Raw genomic sequence first — 19,016 nt, forward strand, 5'->3', positions numbered from 1 at the left:
AAACCTGCTGACCATATAACTGTCTGAAATCTGTTCATCTTTCATGCCCATCTCAGCTCAGACCATTTATTGCTATAACTCCTAACATGTCTACAGTTGATGGGCTCCCTTTGCCTGAGATGTTTATGTTGGTTTTACCCATTCAAGTCCTGAGTACCATCCTGTCCTCAGAAAAAAGTTGGCATCTACCTTTGAAATAGATTTAGGATATTTGAGGGGGTTCCCCTGGTATTTAGTCCCATCATTTAACATGAGGGGACCATAAAATTACGAATTTCAGAGTAATTTTCTGGTAACACCATACAACGTAATGTTTAGTAGGTACTTGTCATTTATTGAATATACTAACTAACCTTAAATTATTTTTTTAAGGCTCATTAACCTCACTGAAACACCATAAAGATGACATATCAATTGTCAAAACTGGAATGGATTGTGGTCTCAGTTTAGATGAAGAAAATATAGAATTTAAAGTAGGAGATATAATTGTTTGTTATGAAGAAAAGCACATTCAAGCCAAGACTTCTTGGGATCCAGGATTTTAAAGTTACATTAAAAATGTAAATAACTCAATGTGTTGCTTTATTGAAGGTAGAAATGTACTACTACTGGCCAAAAAGTATCTAAGTTGTTCTACATGTATTTATACATTGGAACAAATTGTCAAAAGTGCTAGAGAAATAGGAACTCTTACTTAAGGACTTCTCCCACTGGAAATCCTTGAATGGAAAGACTGGCAATATAGTAAAAGGGAATTGTCAATTACTTACTTACACATCACTGATTCTTTAAAGTGTATGCCTTAGTAAGAGTGTTATCAAGTGAACCACCTCTCCCTGAATTGAGCTCCAAAGATATGCTACCCAAATCCTGCTTGAAACCAAACTGTCTTAGTGTTAATAGTGTAAAAAAGTTATCATTCAATTATAGGCATCCATCCTGAATAAACAAACATTAAATTCCTGAGTTGTACAACAGACAGCAAACCTTCCACTGAAACCACCCAGACACTCAGGATGCATTTTTTTTTTTTTAAACTGGGTCTTGCTGTTGTCCAGGCTGAAGTGCAGTACATTATAACTCCTGGGCTCAAAGGGATCCTTTTACCTCAGCCTCCCCAGTTGGTGGGACCACACCTTTTTTTTTTTTTTTTTTTTTGCAGAAGATGGTCTTGCTATGGTGCCCATAGTGGTCTTGAACTCCTGGACCTGGATGCAAGTGATCCTCCCAAAGCTTTGGGATTACAGGCATGAGCTACCACTCCCAGCCAGTATGCATTTTTGAGTTGGCAACTTTAGCCTTTAACAGAACACTTACCATACAAACCATGATTCTCAAAGGAAAACAGGAGATAGGCACTACTGGCCATTGAATGGGTGCAGGAAAGGGACAAAACTCATCACATGACAGACCCCAAAACAAAGAATTACCTAGCCCCCTTCTATATTGTGCTGAGGTCAAGAAATGGACAGAAATACAAACTGGCTTCTATTTACACAACTTACATTAAATAAGCTTCTGGCAAAGTAATAGGTAGCCTAAGAAGTTATTATGAATTGAAAATATCCAGACCTGTGCAAGCAGTTGGCACCTGGCAGGTATCAGAACCACTGGGTCACACAATCCCCAGAAGCAACACTCACACAGTGTGACAGCAGAACTACTAAAGGAAATGGTGTGACCATCAATTTGGTGCTTTAAAATCATTCTTTAAAGCACTGCAATAAAAGCCAACAATAAATGTTAGTTCATGTCTTTTATTAACTCGGTTATTTGTCTTCTGGTTTGTTAAAGCAGTAAGTCAGACAACATTTGCCACAATAATGTCTGTCAAAGTGGCTTGCCATAAACACTCCAGCACCACATTCATCAGAAGGGCATTCTCGACGAAGGCGACTAATTTTGCCATTCTCATCCACCTGAAAAGTACAAACTTGCTTTAAGATAATTTTACAACACATTCTGAAGTCTAATTTAACTGACTCAAAACAAGTTTTTAGCTATATAATACTGGTAGTTTTAGTGTTTATAAACCAAAGCACCCTAAATTCTCACCAGTTATTACTACAATGAAAACATTCAGAGATCTTGGGACTTTTGAACATTCAAGTCCAGCTTTCCAAGTGGTAAATGAAGGTAAGACCTGAACCCAGATCTGACTTTAAACTCAGAGCCCTATTACATAAGCGATTTCAAATATCAAACAAAAACCCCAGAAAGTCTGAATTTCCCATTTCCAGAATACTTCATTTAAACAAAAGTGGGATAATGTTGGATGCTTAAGTCCAAGAAAATATTGACAAGTTACTATAAAAATTAAGTTTTCCAAATAAACCAAGACTTTGCTGACATTCTGCCCATCACTTTAACTGGCTCACCTTGTAATATTTCAGGACAGCCAGCTTAACCTTCTTTCTCTTGTGCTTATTCTTCTTGGGAGTGGTGTAAGACTTCTTCTTCCTTTTCTTAGCACCACCACGAAGTCTCAACACAAGATGAAGAGTAGACTCCTGTTAATGGGAGAGAGAATGAAGTAAGTTTTCATGATTGCACTAAAAATGGGCACACTAACTTCATGCATCGAATCTTGCCACCTTTATCCCAATAAAGTATCTGATTCTTAAACAGTTTATAGGGAGATTAGAGAATGCACTGAATTACACAGTGGGATGCAACCTGCAAAATACATGTGAGAAACTATAGCAGTGCTTCAAGTATCAGTATAGGAGTCACCAAAACTATATTGCTAATCTAATTCCATTCTCCCCACTTGTGTCAAAATGTCCAGAAAACAATGCAGGCAGTGGTTCACGTCTGTAATCCCAGCACTGGGAGGCCACGGTGCGAAGATCACTTTAGCCCAGGAGTCTGAGACCAGCCTAGGCATGCATGGAGGCATGTGCCTATTAGCCCCAATTATAGGAGGCTGAGGTGGGAGGATCACTTGAGCCTGAAAGGTGAAGGTTGCAGTGACTGCACCACTCACTCCAACCTGGATGACAGAGCCAGAGCCAGTCTCAAAAAAAGTAGAATGAAAAATTTCCAAATTAAGATTTTTAAGAGGCTGCCCCTTCCCCCAGACAGACCTTCTGAATGTTGTAGTCAGACAAAGTACGTCCATCTTCCAGTTGCTTGCCAGCAAAGATCAGTCTTTGCTGATCAGGAGGAATTCCTAATGAGAAAAAAACAAAAATTAAGTCACAGCACACCAAGCCTGATGTGCTCCAGATTTATAAGGTAACATCCCTTAATCAAATACATGATAATAACGGCTGATAATAAGCCTTTACCACAGGACATAGTTCTCAGTCTTTACACATTACATTTTACTGCATTTAATCTTAATGCCAATACTTGGCTGGGCACCACGCCTCACGCCTGTAATCCCAGCACTTTGGGAGGCAGAGGTGAGCAGATCACTTGAGGTCCGGAGTTGGAGAACAGCCTGGTCAACATGGTGAAACCCAGTCTCTACTAAAAATACAAAAAATTAGCCGGGCGTGGTGGTGCACACCTATAAACCCCGCTACTCGGGAGCCTGAAGTTGCAGGGAGCTAAGACGCACCAGTACACTCCCGCCTGGACGACAAAGTAGACTCCCTCTCACACCCAAAATAAGTGTCCGAATTCACGCAAGTGAAATACACCTCAAGGATTCCAATCTAGGTACTGTGCTCCCGGATCATGAACATTCGTTTGTTGTGTTATTCCACAAGTATTACGCTTTGTCAATCTGACCCCTTCCCCCATCACCAAGAGCAGACATGCCTAGCGCCTTCAGGTAGGTTAACGGCTCCACAAGTTAATTTTTCTTTACTACAAAATATTACTTACCTTCCTTATCCTGGATCTTGGCCTTTACATTTTCTATCGTATCAGAGGGTTCAACCTGTAAGTGTTAAAATGAAAGTAGGCTGGTTACACATTAAGGAACTACAGCAGAACTCGTTTAATTCAAGTTGGTAATTACCACTGAACCGAACCGGCGGCAGGGCTGAAAGCAACTCAAGGGAGCTGATAACCTATCCAGTGGGCAACCTCCCAAGTCTGCTCCCGGAGAGCACCTTCATCTCCCCAGCCCAGGGCGGGCGGCGGCTGTAGGGCCACACGTCCTCGCTCCTGGCAGGCGCAGCTCCTCCGCTTTAGCTAACTGGCCCAAACTCCTCGAGGGGCGAGAGGCCCAGCCTCTGGGCACCAAAAACCAGCTCTAGGCCTTTGCTCAGCAAAAGATCCTCATTTCAGAGCCTAAATTTCAGAACCCAAATTCGCTCGGAATCATGGTTTAAGGCTTAGAAAGAAGCGCCAGTCCCAAAATTCACGTCAGGGCCTTAACTGAACCTTAGCTTCCTCAGGACCACCTGGTCCGTACCTCGAGGGTGATGGTTTTTCCCGTAAGGGTTTTCACGAAAATCTGCATTTTGGTGGCGGCCCCACGTGAGGCTGAGAAAAAGGAAGAGATGGATTAGGTCAGAGAACACAAATGCACGAGGCAAACGACGCTGGCCCGAGAGCATGCAAAGAGCAGACACTCACCGCAGATGGCGGATCGAAAAGGAAGAATGTCGCGCAGGCCCACAGGGTTTCCCAGCGCCGCCGCCGAAGGACCTACCCCTTAGGCAACCACACCCTATGCCTGACTGCCGTCTCAGCGACTGTCCAACCCGGTGCCAGACTGGATCGTAAACCTTGTTTCTCCTCCCTAGCCTGGGCTTTTTTCTCACTTTAGCCTTCGGAATGCTTCCGAAATGGTAGGTTTAAACAACGTAAACTGTGTTTTAGAGAGTCTTTAAAAGGAGGTGAGTCGAGGGGGGCCCTCATTGGGGAAGAGGGAGGAAATGGAAGTGTATTCTGGGAATTGTAGTTTTTCACTGCTTTCTTCTACCTTGGACTACTAGTCCCAAGATGCACTTCCACCTCCCAGATTCCCTAGTTACTATCTCTAAGCACTGGAGTAGGTGTTTGAAGAAAGGGATTCAGGTGAGGACTGGGGGGAGGATGAAGCGGAATAACGATTTCCCGAGCTTGGGAACGGGCCGGAAGTGACTAGGAGGAAAGGTTAAGGGGCGGACAAAGAGTGCGGGGCACGAAAGGTGTCCTTCACCCATTCGTAGCGATGAGGGATACAGAATCAGTGATCTACCAGACGCTCCCTGGGCTTCCAAGGAAAGGGAATCTGCGTGGCCTGCCCTAGGCAAACTGAAAAACAGGTGAAATCTTCGGAAGCTGAGGTTCAGCCCTTTCTTGCCTGTTGCCCCTCTCTGCTTTCAACCGCCAAGTCTCTCCCAGCCCCAGCCTAGGGAAGAGTCTGGGTCTGGTGTATCATTCCTTAGTGTGACACGCTTTAATATGTTGAAAATCTCGGGAGTTTTCAGATTTTCATATGAAGCCGTACGGAAAAGAAACTTGCAGAGTGGTTATTTAGTTGTAGAATTTTCAAGTTTGGGCATTGGAAGTGTTGGATCTGAGAGGAAGTTTTTGGAGTATGGATGGGGTGCTTTTCCGGCAAGGAGGCCAGTTAGAAGCAAGTTGCCCCTGTCCTTTCCGCACTCCACGAACCAGAGTTCTTTCTAATGTACCCTCTTAATGTCTTCTGTATTTATTTCTTCATCCTCTGCCACCTGCGACCCCATCCCCAAATTCAAACCTTAATTTTCCCTTGTAGGGGTTCAGTGTCTAACTCCTCTCTCCAGTCTTTCCTCCCTTCTAACCCACCTTGACTATTGCCTCCAAATACTCATTCTAAAAAGTAAAAGTGAGTGTGTTGTTACTCTACTTAAAATATCTCCCCTTCAGGATACAATACAAATTTCTTAGAATGACATTCAGCCTCTGCCTTCCTTACAACCTAATCTGCTAAACACATTACTCTACATTTCAGGAAATCAAGCTAATTTAGTTTCCTGACTTACGCTCTCTCCTGTTTTGGCGTTTCTGAAGAATCTAATCGTTTCCTCTTCTTGGAACATTTTTCATCCCATAGTCTGCCAACTTTGGGAGTCTTTACCTTTACAACAAAATTTCCTAGAGCTGTTTGCACACATTGTCTCCATTCTTCCCCTTCCATTGTCTGAACACACTCCTGTCAGGCTTCTGTCCCCACCATTCTGATGGGATAGCTCTTGTAAGGGTCCCTAAGAACCTCCATGTTGCTAATTTCAATGATCATTCATCTTATTTGATCTGACAGCAGCGTTTGACACAGTTGCTCATCCATCTCCCTTTGAAACCCTTTCTTTACCTGACTTCATCTCTTTCACTTTTTCTGCCACCCTGGAGGCTCTTTTCCAGGCTCTTTTGCTGCTGCCTCTTGATCTGCCAGACCTCTAACCATGGAGTATCCCCAAGGCCCAGTCATTGGGCCTCTGCTTTGTTAGCATTTCTTGGTTATCTCCTATTGTATAATAACTTTTAAAGTATCCTCATATGCAAATGACCCATAAACTTATCTGTCACTCAGACCACTACCTCAACTTCATATTCACATATCCAGCTATCTACTCAGCATCTCTAATGGACAGGCCCCTAACTCTTAATCTCATGAAATTGCTCTTCCCATCTCTATGTGGCAGTTTTCATTTCTCCAGTCACTGAAGCCAAAAACTTCATGGTCATCCTTGACTGCTCTTTTATATGCCCCGTCTTATCTACCCTGGCACATCTTGGCTTTATTTTCAAAAGATGTGCAGAATCCTTCCCATTACCTCCATTGTTACATCCTGATTCAAGCCACCATCATCTTTTGCCTTGATTATTGCAATAGCCTCCTAACAGTACTTCCAGCTTTCACCCTTGCATCCTGTAATCTGTTTTCCACAGAGCAACAAGAACAATTCTTTAAAATGTGAGTCAGCTGTCACTCTTCTGTACACAGGCCTCAAAGGGCTTTGCATCTCACTCAGAGGAAAGCCTAAATTCCTACAAGTGAGGCTGTTGCTCCAGCACTAGAACAAGTAGAGGCCACAGTCCAGTGTTGCTCCTCTTGCCAAGTCTGCCCAGAGAAAGGGACCTCTTTTACTAAACTGCACGGAAGTCCCCCGTGGGATGATAGTAGTTCTGCCCTCCAGGCCCTACATCCTACATAATCTGGCAGTTACCTCTCTGATCTCCTCTCTTCTCTCCCATTCTCATTCTCTTCTAGCCCCATGGGCCCTCTTGCTGTTCCTCAAATGTGCTGTCCTACCCCAAGGCCTTTGGACTGGTTACTCTTTGCCTCAACTACTCTTCTCACATAATCTACATCACCTGCTACATGATTCACATTTCTGAATGTCACCTTATCAGTGAGGTCTTTCATCTTTCCTGACTTATTGCCTTATAGAAAATAGTATCCTCCCACCTTTCTTACTCTCTGTCCCCCATACCTTGTTTTATTTTTCTTTGTATAACTTAACCCTCATCAGTCATACTATATTTCTGTATATTTTTTCTTTTTTTTTTTGAGACAGAGGCTTCCTCTGTCGCCCAGGCTGGAGTGCAGTGGTGCGATCTTAGCCAACTGCAACCTCCGCCTCCCTGGTTCAAGTGATTCTCATACCTCAGCCACCTGAGTAGCTGGGATTACAGGTGTGAGCCACTGCACGCAGCTAGGTTTTGTATTTTTTTAATAGAGACTGGGTTTTGCCATGTTGGCCAGGCTGACCTCAAACTCCTAACCTCAAGTGATCCACCCGCCTCAGCTTTCCAAAGTGCTGGGATTACAGGTGTGAGCTACCATGCTTGGCCTATTTTTTTTCCCTTGTGTGTTGTGTTCTACTTGAATGTAACCTCTATGAGACTAGGGACTTTATTTTATTCAGTTCTGTATCTCCAGTGTCTAGAATAATGGCAGACAAACAATTAGTGCCCTCCAAATACTGAGTAAATAAATGCAGCACAACTTAAGCATTGCCCTAGATTTTGTTTTACTAGATGTTTTCCCTGATGTTTCCTTGCCCCCTTCCACAGGCTAATGAGATGCCCCTCTGGCCCTCTATGGCCCACTGTGCTCTGTCACACTGCCTTTTCTGCTCTGTAGAAGTGGTTCATTTACTAGACCTGAAATGCTTGACTGGGAACCCTTGTGACTTGTCAACATATCCCTAAATATCTAATATGAATGAATGAATGATAATCTTAGTTGGTTTATGTAACTCAGTGGCATTTTGTAGATGCTAAGGAATAATCACCCTAGCTGTGTTCTGGTTTGAGAGTACCACAAGTCCAGTGTCTTACGAACAGACTAGATTATTGTTCAGTGATTACTGATTATTCAGCAAATATGTGTTTGCATGCTGCTCTTCTAGGAACCGTATTATGCACTTGAATGCATGTGGTGGAGGAGGGATAATGGGGAATGACAATATTTTGTTTCCTGATCTTGTCAAGCTTACAGCCTAACAGACAGAATATAAACAGGAAGTCTGTAAGGCAGTGTGCTGGAAAGATAAAACCATGATGGAGGAAGTGCATGGTATTATGGAGAACATCACAGTTGCGATTTTAAGGGAATTCAGGACAGCTTTCCTGAAATTGAAGAAAGATTAAAAGCCAAGTGAATCAAAGTGGTAGTATGTGTTTTGGGGATTGGGGGTAATAGAGAAGGATGTTCTGCAGGGAGGGGGAGAGGATTATGTAAGATCCTAAGGTAAGAGAGCAAGTTCATGGGAGTGGGGATGGGGATATGGGGCAAAGAACAGGGCCATGAAGAGAGTAAGTTTTGTTGGAGAACAAGAGTCATTGGTTCCTGAAGGACACTAATTGGCCAGGTAAAGGAACTTGAATTTTATCCTAAGGGTAATACTGTAGGAAGCCATTGGTATCCAAATGTCACTACCCACCTCACTAATGATTACACCGGTTTCTTCCTCCTTTGACTTTTTTCTTTTACTATTTGAAATTATATTATTTATTTATAGTCTGTTTCACCTACTAGATCATAAGCTCCAAGGAGCCAGGGACCTTATCTATCTTACTGATGAATTTCTCGCTGTGAAACACTGCCTGGTGCTTTGTTGACACTCAATAAATACTGGCTGAATAAAGGAATTAAAAATACAAAATAAAAAATTATTTCTCATTTAGGAAACTTGATTCATTTATGAGTTATTCCCTTGCTGGAACTGCTTTATATTAATTTATAAATTGACATGAAGATAAATCTGGTCTTTTAAACTTCAGAATTATTTTGGTGTCTCCTCTTCTAGTATATGGCTATGGGCAGTATTTTCAGGCTATATATGTTATTTCAGATAACTAGATAACAGTTATATTGCCAGAACATGATACATTTGATTTAGACATTTATTTATCATGGCATTGTTTATAATAGTGAAAATAGCAGCTGAGTACAGTGGCTCATGCCAGTCATTTCAGCACTTTGGGAGGCCAAAGTTGGCTGAGAACTTGAGGCCGGGAGTTCAAGACCAGCCTGGCCAACGTGGTGAAACCCCATCTGTACTAAAATTATAAAAAATTAGCCAGACGTGGTGTCCCACACCTCTAGTTTTAGCTCATCGGGAGGCTAAGGCAGGAGAATTGCTTGAATTCAGGAAGCAAAGGTTGCAGTGAGCCAAGCTCTGTAATCCCAGCACTTTGGGAGGCCAAGGCAGGCAGATCACTTGAGGTCAGGAATTCAAGACCAGCCTGGCCAACATGGTATGAGCCACTGCACCCAGCCATGGTTTGCTCTTTTTATTGTAAACCATTTATATAGTATTTCTTTACATGAATTAATCCGTTCTCTTGTTGAACATTTGGTTATTTTTTTTAAGTTTTAGATATTATGAATAAACCTTTACATGTCTTTTGGTGGATATCCATTAATTTTCTTTGGTTATATTCTTACTTGATTTCATTTTGGTTTAAATGTGTTAATATGCCTATAAAAGCGGCCCTTTACAGAGAAAGTATAACATACTCATTATACCAGCAAGTAGTGGTAGAAAGCAGATTGGATGAAGCACAGATTATGAGTGTGATTGAAAAGCTTTTAGTTATAAAATATAAAGAAAATGTGCTATAAATAAAAACAAAAGCTCTAGTAAAATGCTGCTTATGTAAGCTGGATGTGAGCCATGGCAGTAGATTCTGATATGAATAAAGTCCTGTAGAATGCTGAATAAAGAAGACTAATAAATGATTATACTGTAATCTTTGTGCTACTTCATTGATTATATTTCTGTTTGCTAGGTGTTATGTGTGGCTTTAATGTGAATGCAGGCAATGTTATCCAACAGTCAGCTGCTAGTGAGTTTCCTTACAGAGAGACCATTGCAGCCACCTTTGGTGCTCCATGGCCTCAACACAGCATGGCGTCTTCCCCCACATGGACCTGCTGGTGGCCTCTTAGGAGCTGCCCCACTGAAGGAGGTCATTCCTCTCAGTCACATCTGAGTAGCACTCACTCATGCCTCGGCCCTGAGGGGAACGCAGGGGCGACTGGCGAGGTTCCTGGCTGTGTCTAGTCTGGCATCTGCCTTTGGACCACCTTCTCGGCAGAGCTCCCTGGGCTTGTGGCTGCTCCAAGCTGGGATCCATCTCCCCTGAGCTGCAGTGCTGCTCCCAATGGTCTAGAAACAAGGCTGGCACGGCAGCTCCCAGCTTAGCAGCATCCCCAGTGCAGGCTTGCCTGGGAGCTCTGTGGAGGGTGCTGCCCGATGACCCAGCCCTGGCTACACTCACATCCGAGAACCTGGCTGGCTGGGGGGGCCTCTGATGGAGCTTTCCTTTTCTTCAAGTCTTGCCAAATTTCCGGAGGAAAAGCACTAATGTTCTTCTGGACACAAGGGAGGCATACTCTCTAGGAGTAGAATAAACTATACTCCTTTCCAGTCTTCCTTTCCCAGCTTCTCCTGGACAAAGAGCTCCTCCATGTGCCTCAGACACTCCCTACACCACCCTGGCCCATCTGGTCCTCTGGCTGTTGATGCAGCTCCCCTGTATGCACATCACCCTGTGGCAGATGTTCGGGGACTTCTCAGACTCCAGGATCACTCTGAGTACACTGGCCATGGAGCCTGCTGGAGAAACTGCAGCGCGAGCCTAGAACCAGGAATCTCCTTGTCGGAGGTGCAGGGATCCTTCATTACATAGCTTTCCTTCAGGAGGACCATCGACTGGGTGTCGGGGGGATTCTGCCCCACGTAGCTGTGTGGAGCTGTCAAGGTAGAGTTCGCACTCAGACACTCCCAGAGGACGCCACTCTGCATGGGACCATCCAGCTCCTTTGACTATGGAATCAAGTACAACGTTATCAGCTGGCCCCTGGCTCCTGGCTGTGACCTCCTCTCGCCTGAACTGAGGTGGTGTGTAAGGGTGTATAGTATGGGCTTCACCACTGGGTGACTTCAGATGCAACTCCAGGAAGCGTGGGTTACCAATGACTAACAGTTACGATCCCTCCGGTGCGGTGACTTACACCTGTAATCCCAGCAGGTGTTTGGGAGGCCAGGGCGGGCGGATTGCCTGAGCTTGGGAGTTTGAGACCAGCCTGGGCAATATGGTGAAACCTTCATCTCCACTAAAATATAAAAAATTAGCCGGGTGTGGTGGCGTGCGCCTGTAGTGCCAGCTACTTCGGAGGCTGAGGCAGGAGAATCGCTTGAACTCGGGAGGCGGAGGTTGGAGTTAGCCAAGATCGCGCCACTGCACTCCAACCTTAGTGACAGAGCGATATTTTGTCTCAAAAAAAAAAAAAAAAAAAAAAAATGCGTGAACCTGATCCCGCTTCTCTTCCGCACACTGGGGCGTCCTAGGCCCCTGCCGAGGGGCTGCGCCCTGTGAGCAGGGGCGGTTAAGGGGGTTCAGGGAGCCAGTGCCTTGGCATGCCCTTTCTCGCCCTAGTGCCGCCCAAGGTCAGGGAGGACAGTCTGCGAGGGCGATCACTTGCTCCTCCTTCGCGTCCCCAAAGCCGAGAGCGCCAGCTAACGAGAGGCGCCTTGAGGTGGCGCGGGGCCGGTTCTCAGTGCGCTCGCCCCCCGCCAGGCCGCGGTGGCGCACTTCCTGCCGATCTTGATTCTTTATTGAGAGAAGTATAATACAGCTGCTTGAAAACTATTCTCTGAAAAATACTGTTATTTTTGACATCATTGGGGGATAGATTTTAGCAGAACTCCTTACCTCTTTTTGCTTGGTACTTTAATATTAAAGATGAGAATTATAATAAAATTTATTATTTGTAGCTATTGTGTGCTGGATGAAACTAGGTGAGATAAGCGCCGGGGTCGTAAAGTATTTGACCTTGTTTGTGTCAAGAGGCTTATAAACTAGTTTTCCCACATGACACAAATAAATATAAAATACCAAACCTATTGGAAAGCGTGAATTAGCGTAAAAGACCATCAATTATACGATACATGTGAGGAGTTGTGCATAGTTTGGAAGAGAAGAGCTCTTAGTTGACTGGTGTTTGATACTTCTGTTGCGGCAGTGAAATAGCACAGACCTTTTAATACATAGGATGAAGTATTACAGAGACAGATGGGCATTTTTGTCTGAAATAAATATACATTTTAGATCAATATTTGACTTAATTAAAATGATTATATTAATTGCCGCTCTTTTTTTTCTTTCAGACTTACCAAAGATTTGACTTTGTTGCAAGAGCAGGTCAAGATTTAACTTTTCTCCAGTGAACAAGTGTGTGGATTGTCACCTATGTCAGTCCATCAAATAAGAAAACATGCAGTTCTCCCACCTATCATTTGCAGAAGTGACAAGGAGTTTTTGGAAAGTATGCAAAGATACATAATCACAGAAACTGAAAGACTGGGCTGTAATGAGGAAAGACCTGCTGATGAATATTACATCATATACCGAAATGTTTTTGACAAGGTATCATAATGCTGTTAAGGCAATTAAGTTTTCATGAAGAGAGCAATGATTTGTCTTGACAACCAGCATTCCTGCCCTTGTATCATCACTGTTTGAGTGATCACATTCCACTTGCCGATTTTGAGAAGTTCATCTAATTTCTCAGAAAGGCATGAATGGGAAAAGCGCAATTCTAGATTTGTGTTTCCTGACTGTGAATGAGTGTTTCATTTATTTTAGCTTGAGACCAGATTGTAAGTTTTCTTTATATATATTTTTAAAGACAGAGTTTCACTCTATCACCCAGGCTGGAGTATAGTGGCACACTCCTAGCTCATTGCAACCTCAAACGCCTGGGCTCAAGTGATCCTCCTACCTCAGCCTCCTGTATAGCTAGGACTACAGGCTTGTGCCACCACTCCTGACTAATTTTTTAAATTTTCTGTAGAGAGAAAATCTCTATGTTCCTCAGGCTGGTCTTGCACTCCTGGCCTCAAGTGATCCTTCTGAAATCTTGGCCTCCCAAAGTGCTGAGATTATAGGCATGAACTACCGGCGCCTAGCCCAGACTCTCAGTTTTTGATCCACTGCCTGACTGTATGTACCCTCTGATGATAATTTTCACCTTTTCATCTGAGAGTATCTGATTTATTAGAAATTGGGCTGCAAGTAGGAACATGGTACTTCCTACTTGCAGCCCAATTTCTAATAAATCAGATACTCTCAGATGAAAAGGTGAAAATTATGGTGGTATTTTGAGTTTGTTTGTGGTATCATTAAATTATTGGTTAAGGTTTGATCTAACATTAAATTGAGGCTCCTTGTAGATTGGAATTCTATCTAGAACTATCTAGTTATGGTTTCTAAGGAATTAGACTGGACTTAATGTTGGAAATATGGAGATCAGCTTACAAAAATGCTGTGACTTTGTGGAACATATTTGCTTTTGCTTTTTACGGTTTTAGAAATACCTATTATCCTTCTAAACAATTGTGGTTTTCCCACCACTCCTAATTTACTTATGCAACTCTTTTTTTCCCACCCCATCCCTAGAAGATACCCTGACAGTAAAATAAGTGAAATCAGCATCTTTCCTTTTTGCCAGAGGAAGTACTTACCTTAAGACTTCAGTAAACTGTTAGTCTCTGAGAAAAACAGCCACAGGCAAAATAGAAACTCAGTTGTTTGTTTGATTTTTAAACATTACACACTATGACCCTTATTTCTCCTCCAAATAAAAACCTAATGCCTCACGCTAAGGGAAAGTGAGCATAAGATAATAATATATACCTATCAGTAGAATAAGGAAAGTTGATACATATCCATAGGAGTATAAAATAGAGAAGCAGAGTCTTTCCTTCCTTTTGCATTGGCAGGTTAGCTTTATTTTATATGCTGTTATGATCAATGATACTTCTCTTGTTTTAGTTATTAAGGAATGTATTGAACAAATGTTTAAATAAAGGTAATGTATTGAATAGGTTTTATAACTATCAAGAGTCATGCTGTGACTCTGACTGTGTGAAATTAGCAAAGGAAAATCATAACTAACGTGTTTATCTTTGCATGCCCAAGTGCTAACACTTGTCAGTATTTTTCTTACTTGAAGAGCTGTCTGCTTTACATTAATGTAGTTATAGTGAAGTCATTTTGGAGGTATTGTTGGTAAATTTAATTCCTAGAGAAAACATACAATGTTAATAGAAAATAATATTGACATCTATAATCCATGTTTCTTTTCTCCTGGTGAGGAGAAAAAATTTCCATTTGTGCTATTTGCACATTGCATAATTGTAAATTTTACATTGTAAAGAATTCTGTTTTTCAGGACCGAAAGGGGATCTAGAAATGGAAATCATTTGATACTTTGAGAAACTTTTCTTCTAGCTTCTTAATAACAGATAATTTACCTCTTTCATTTTCATATTATTTTAGCACATTGTTTTTTTTTTAAAGGTAATCGGTTATTTAATTAGATTATTAGGACATTTAAAACACCAATTTGTGAGGATAAATTCCATTTGTCAGGGCAAACACAGATCGCAGGTAGCCCTGGAGCTGAGGAATAGTTTTGAGTTTTGGTAAAATTTGTGAGTCCACAGCTTTCTGATCAATCTTGCACTGCTCTGTAATTCTCTTTTTCTGTGTTGAAGATCTCACCTTCCTGGTGTCTGGGCTTCCTCAGCTGCTTCTTCTTGAAGTAAGCATCAGTAAGATGTTTTGGGATTTTTACATTGCTGATATCAATTTTGGTTGAGGTGGCAATGACAAATTTCTGGTGCGTTCTTCGCAGAGGAACTCGATTGAGGACCAGAGGTCCAGTCACAAGTAACAAGCCACTAGCCAGCTGCTTCAGGAAAACCACCCTCTTGCCCCTGTGGCGTCCAGTGAGGACGATCAGAATGGTCCCAGGGGTAATGCTGGCTCGCAGTTTTCTCACGTGCTGACTAAGGGGTTTTTTGCCGTGGCTCAACAGCTTTCGAGGCACATCTTCAGTAGGATAATACCTAGGCATTTTGCGAAGTTTAACCACCTGGGTACCACCGTTTTTGTCACCACCAAATGGTTTTGTAACAGTTGCAAGAACCTTCTCCTTTCTCTTTTCAACCTTGGATTTAGCCGCTGAGTACTTCGTCTAGTACAAGGCTTTTCTGGAATACATGGCAGATCGGGAATACCTGCCAATTCCTCTGACAAGAACAGGATTGCGGCTGCAATGGGGCTTCCCCTTCTTGGGCTTTTTAGCCTTGAGGCTACCCTTTTTCACTTTGCTACCAGCATCAGCCTTCTTGGCTTCAGGTTTCTTATCTTTAGTATCCGGCTTCTCAACTTTTTCACCCGTCGTCTTGCAAGATGGGAAAAGCAGCACATTGTTAATGAACTGTTAATGACTGTCTTCTCTGATCTTAGAAGGAACTAGTTGGGCAGAAGATAAAAGTGTCAGCTTGCATCTCTGGATACTTGGAATCAGGGAACAAATGCCAAATTGTGTTTAAAATCAAAGATAGATATCTTAACCTGGAGAATCATACCTGAATCAAAGTAAGGAGGTCTTGATATTCATAGCAAGAGTTGGGGGTCGATTGTAGGATGAGCCAAAAACTTAGTAAGCAAAGAAGACCAAAGCTCCGAAGAATGAGCTTCTTTAGAAATGGATGACTTATGGGGCTGGCTGCAGTAGCTCATGCCTGTAATCTCAGAACTTTGGGAGACTTGGTAGGAGAATCACTTGAGGCCAAGAGTTTGAGACCAGCCTGGGCAACATAGCAAGACTCTGTTTCTACCAAAAAAATAAAAAGGGGCCGGGATATTGAGGTAGCTGGACTCTGTAAAGCGGCTGATGTTTTGTGTTCCTATAGCATATTGTACAGGTAGTTCAGATCCATATGCAGGAGCTGAGGTAGAATGAAAACCATTCCTCTTCTCCCTCAGACCGCTGTACCTGGTAAGTATAGCTATGGTTATTTTCTTGGATTTTATAGCAACCTTAATGCAGTAGTCTCAAAGTTAAATGCCTGTAGAAGCCAGCAAGGTAATATAAAAGAGTTAAGTGGGCTGGCTATAAGAGAATAAGGAATGGTGGGGATTGTGGTAAAATGAAAAACCAACTTAATTGAAAGCTCCAGCTATTATTGCCATTAAGGAATAGGGATTCCATATTGGTAGATTTTTCAGAGAGTTTTCAAGAGCAGCCGAAAATGTGGTTTTGGGATGAAGTTTCCTAAATTTAAAAATATTTTATCGGTAAACAAAATTGCTGGCTGTATTCACCCATGGTGTGTCAGTTTGCATATTCTACTTTAGCGTGTTTTCTGTGCATTCTTAAAGGTTCCCATGAGTGCTCTTCTGAAATCTGTTTCTTCTAGCAAACAGACTTTGGAGCTGATCGTGATACCACTGCATATTTATTATTTACTCATTAATGTATCTCAGTTGTCTTAGATTGTTGGAGCACCCTGTTGCTCCTAGCCATCTACTTCACACACTCCTCTGATGCGCTCCAATCTGTGGAAAGCCACAGATTGATAACCTCTATTTTGTTAAAGGTTCTTGATTTGGGTGGATAGGTAGTATAGTCATGTCAAAAAGACCATCAGGACCACCAATTCAAATATCCTCTCCTGGCACTTGCCAGGAGATCAATAATCCTTTTATATCATTTGTTGATAGACCAGATGCCTTCCTAGATAACTTTTTCTAGATATTGCTGAGGTAAAGAAAGCCAGTGGGGGATACCAGAGGCTAGAGATGTAGCAGGAATAGAAAGCATAATTGCAGCTTTCAGAGAAAATTAGGGATTGATCCTGTCTATTCTCCATATTCATCAATCCCTTCTGAAATCTTTATGTGCAGAATTTGGAAACCACACATTTTTTATAACTTTTCTGTTTTTATTTTTTGACTTATTTTAAAATGTTCCCTTATTTTTGCATGGGTAATGCATATATAAGATTAACAAAAAATAAATGAATAAACCAGTAAAGGAGATTGTATAATGGAAAGTCTGCCCCTTCTCATCTCAGATTCTATTTCTCCTGTCCTCTGCAGGCACCCACTCTGTTTTCTTCTTTTATCTTTCCAGAGATGTTTTTTTGTGCTGAAACACTGTTTGAAGCCATGAATGTAGAGTGACGAGGGATTTTTTACAGTTGCACATGAAATCCTGGGAATAGAAATGCAATTAGATATTGAGAATATTGATGAGTCGATAGGAGCTGATTGGTTTGAAAAATAAGGTGGTGAAGAGAATCCAGGATTTTAAGGTTTAAATGAAGTTAGAGACTAGATTTGGAGGGAATAAGAGAAGATACAGAATTATATTTAAAAGATTCAGAACTGGGCAAATTTGAACTGGTTTAGTTTTAACTGCCATTATATGTATGTGTTCATACCAAGTAGAACAAAAATCCAGTGTTTTTTTTCTCTAATATTTAAACTCTGCATTATCTGTTGTAATCATCCACAAAGAGCACATATTTAGTAAATTTTGCCTTTAGTGTTCAGTTATGATGGAGCTTGCTGTAAAGTTTTTAGATTTCTAATTGCTAATCATCTTTCATTAAAAAAATAATAGTCTGTAATGGGTTGGCATGGTGGCTCATGCCTGTAATCCCAGCACTTTGGGAGGCCAAGGCTGGTGGATCACAAGGTCAGGAGTTCGAGACCAGCCTGACCAATATGGTGAAACCCCGTCTCTTTAAAAAAAAAAAAAAAAACTGCAATGTTATTTGTAAGACTTTCGATCTATGGTCTTATAGAAAAAAAATCAATACTATAGGCAAAAAAATAATATTTCAGGTAATAGAGCATGCCACTGCATATAAATCCATTCTTACTTCAATCAAAAAAGAATATGATGCCTTTATTGAGACAATAAAGAAAAGCCGAAGAACTGCAGTCTGTCTTCATGGAAAACTTAAAGGTTTGGCAGCAGAGCCTACAGCTTTGGTATATCACAGAAAAAGAACAATCCAACTCGAAGCAAAGTAAGTATTTTAGTACCTAGCCCAAAAGATGGTAGTTATAGCTTGATTATAGTAACTAGCCAGTGTAATTCTAGCCAGTGGTTCTTAGTCTTACTGAATTTCAATTTTATTTAAATGATACATTTTTATGTTACCTCCTCTTAGTAACTTGAAATTACTGTATTATTTACTTATTTCAATTAAAAAACATTACTTTTGTTTGAGAACTTTTATGGTACCTGTTAGTATAATTTTTTTTTTTTTTTTTTGAGACAAGGTTTCACTCTCGTTGCCCAGGGTGGAGTGCAATGGCGCAATCTTGACTCACTGCAATCTCTGCCTCCTGTTCTCAATTGTCCTGCCTCAGCCTCCTGAATAGCTGGGACTACAGGTGCATGCCATCATGACCGGCTAATTTTTTTTTTTAATATTAAAAATAAGAGATGGGGTCTCACTTATGTTGCCCAAGCTGGTCTCAAACTGCTGAGTCCAAGCAATCCTCCTGCCTCAGCCTCCCAAAGTGCTAGGATTACAGGTGTGAACCACTCTGCCCAGCCAAAAGGCAAGAGTGGGCAGTTGTAGTTTTTTTTTTTTTTTTTTTTTTTTTTTGAGACAGAGTCTCACCATGTCACCCAGGCTGGAGTGCAACGGCACGATCTCTGCTCACTGCAACCTTCAGCTTCTGGGTTCAAGCAATTCTCCTGCCTTAGCCTCCTGACTAGCTAGGATTACAGGTGCATACCATCACGCCTGGCTAATTTT

The 19,016-nt window shown here is 41.9% G+C and overlaps 3 protein-coding genes and 1 pseudogene across 27 annotated transcripts in view; 2 read left to right on the forward strand and 2 right to left on the reverse strand.

Moving 5' to 3' along the window:
• Positions 1-573, forward strand: part of MTIF2 (mitochondrial translational initiation factor 2) — a 30,086-nt gene extending 29,513 nt beyond the window's left edge. For all 14 annotated transcript variants that reach the window (XM_008980693.5, XM_078349328.1, XM_078349325.1 and 11 more), the window contains one exon: positions 373-573. In XM_008980693.5, the coding sequence (XP_008978941.2) occupies positions 373-545 (173 nt within the window). In that variant the 3' untranslated portion in view covers positions 546-573. The remainder of the gene's footprint in view (positions 1-372) is intronic.
• A 1,168-nt stretch (positions 574-1,741) lies between these two features.
• RPS27A (ribosomal protein S27a) lies at positions 1,742-4,606 on the reverse strand. The gene is made up of 6 exons (XM_002757746.6): positions 4,534-4,606; positions 4,370-4,440; positions 3,835-3,889; positions 3,087-3,172; positions 2,379-2,510; positions 1,742-1,919 (listed from the first exon to the last, which is right to left on the reverse strand). The coding sequence occupies exons 2-6, from the start codon at positions 4,415-4,417 to the stop codon at positions 1,770-1,772; spliced, it is 471 nt and encodes a 156-aa protein (XP_002757792.1). The 5' UTR covers positions 4,418-4,440; positions 4,534-4,606; the 3' UTR covers positions 1,742-1,769.
• Positions 3,711-19,016, forward strand: part of CLHC1 (clathrin heavy chain linker domain containing 1) — a 78,828-nt gene continuing 63,522 nt past the window's right edge. For 3 of the 12 annotated variants that reach the window (XM_035272548.3, XM_035272554.3, XM_078349334.1), the window contains exons 1-3: positions 4,509-4,748; positions 12,552-12,810; positions 18,088-18,275. In XM_035272548.3, coding sequence (XP_035128439.3) covers positions 12,634-12,810; positions 18,088-18,275 — 365 coding nt within the window. In that variant the 5' untranslated portion in view covers positions 4,509-4,748; positions 12,552-12,633. Of the gene's footprint in view, positions 3,782-4,508; positions 4,749-4,928; positions 4,978-5,053; positions 5,229-12,551; positions 12,811-18,087; positions 18,276-19,016 lie in introns of those variants that run through there. The other 9 variants (XM_035272547.3, XM_078349333.1, XM_035272551.3 and 6 more) reach the window with 6 other exon arrangements.
• LOC103787942 (large ribosomal subunit protein eL6 pseudogene) lies at positions 14,736-15,517 on the reverse strand (annotated as a pseudogene).

Source organism: Callithrix jacchus, chromosome 14 (assembly GCF_049354715.1).
Source record: "Callithrix jacchus isolate 240 chromosome 14, calJac240_pri, whole genome shotgun sequence".
Taxonomy (NCBI): domain Eukaryota; kingdom Metazoa; phylum Chordata; class Mammalia; order Primates; family Cebidae; genus Callithrix; species Callithrix jacchus.

Excerpts from the sequence above, each read along its gene's own strand:
- RPS27A (XM_002757746.6), bottom strand. The coding sequence starts at position 4,417 with ATGCAGATTTTCGTGAAAACCCTTACGGGAAAAACCATCACCCTCGAG. Across the intron at positions 3,890-4,369 it reads GAAAAACCATCACCCTCGAG|GTTGAACCCTCTGATACGAT; the intron begins GTACGGACCAGG and ends TAACACTTACAG. Across the intron at positions 3,173-3,834 it reads CAAGATCCAGGATAAGGAAG|GAATTCCTCCTGATCAGCAA; the intron begins GTAAGTAATATT and ends TTTTCTCATTAG.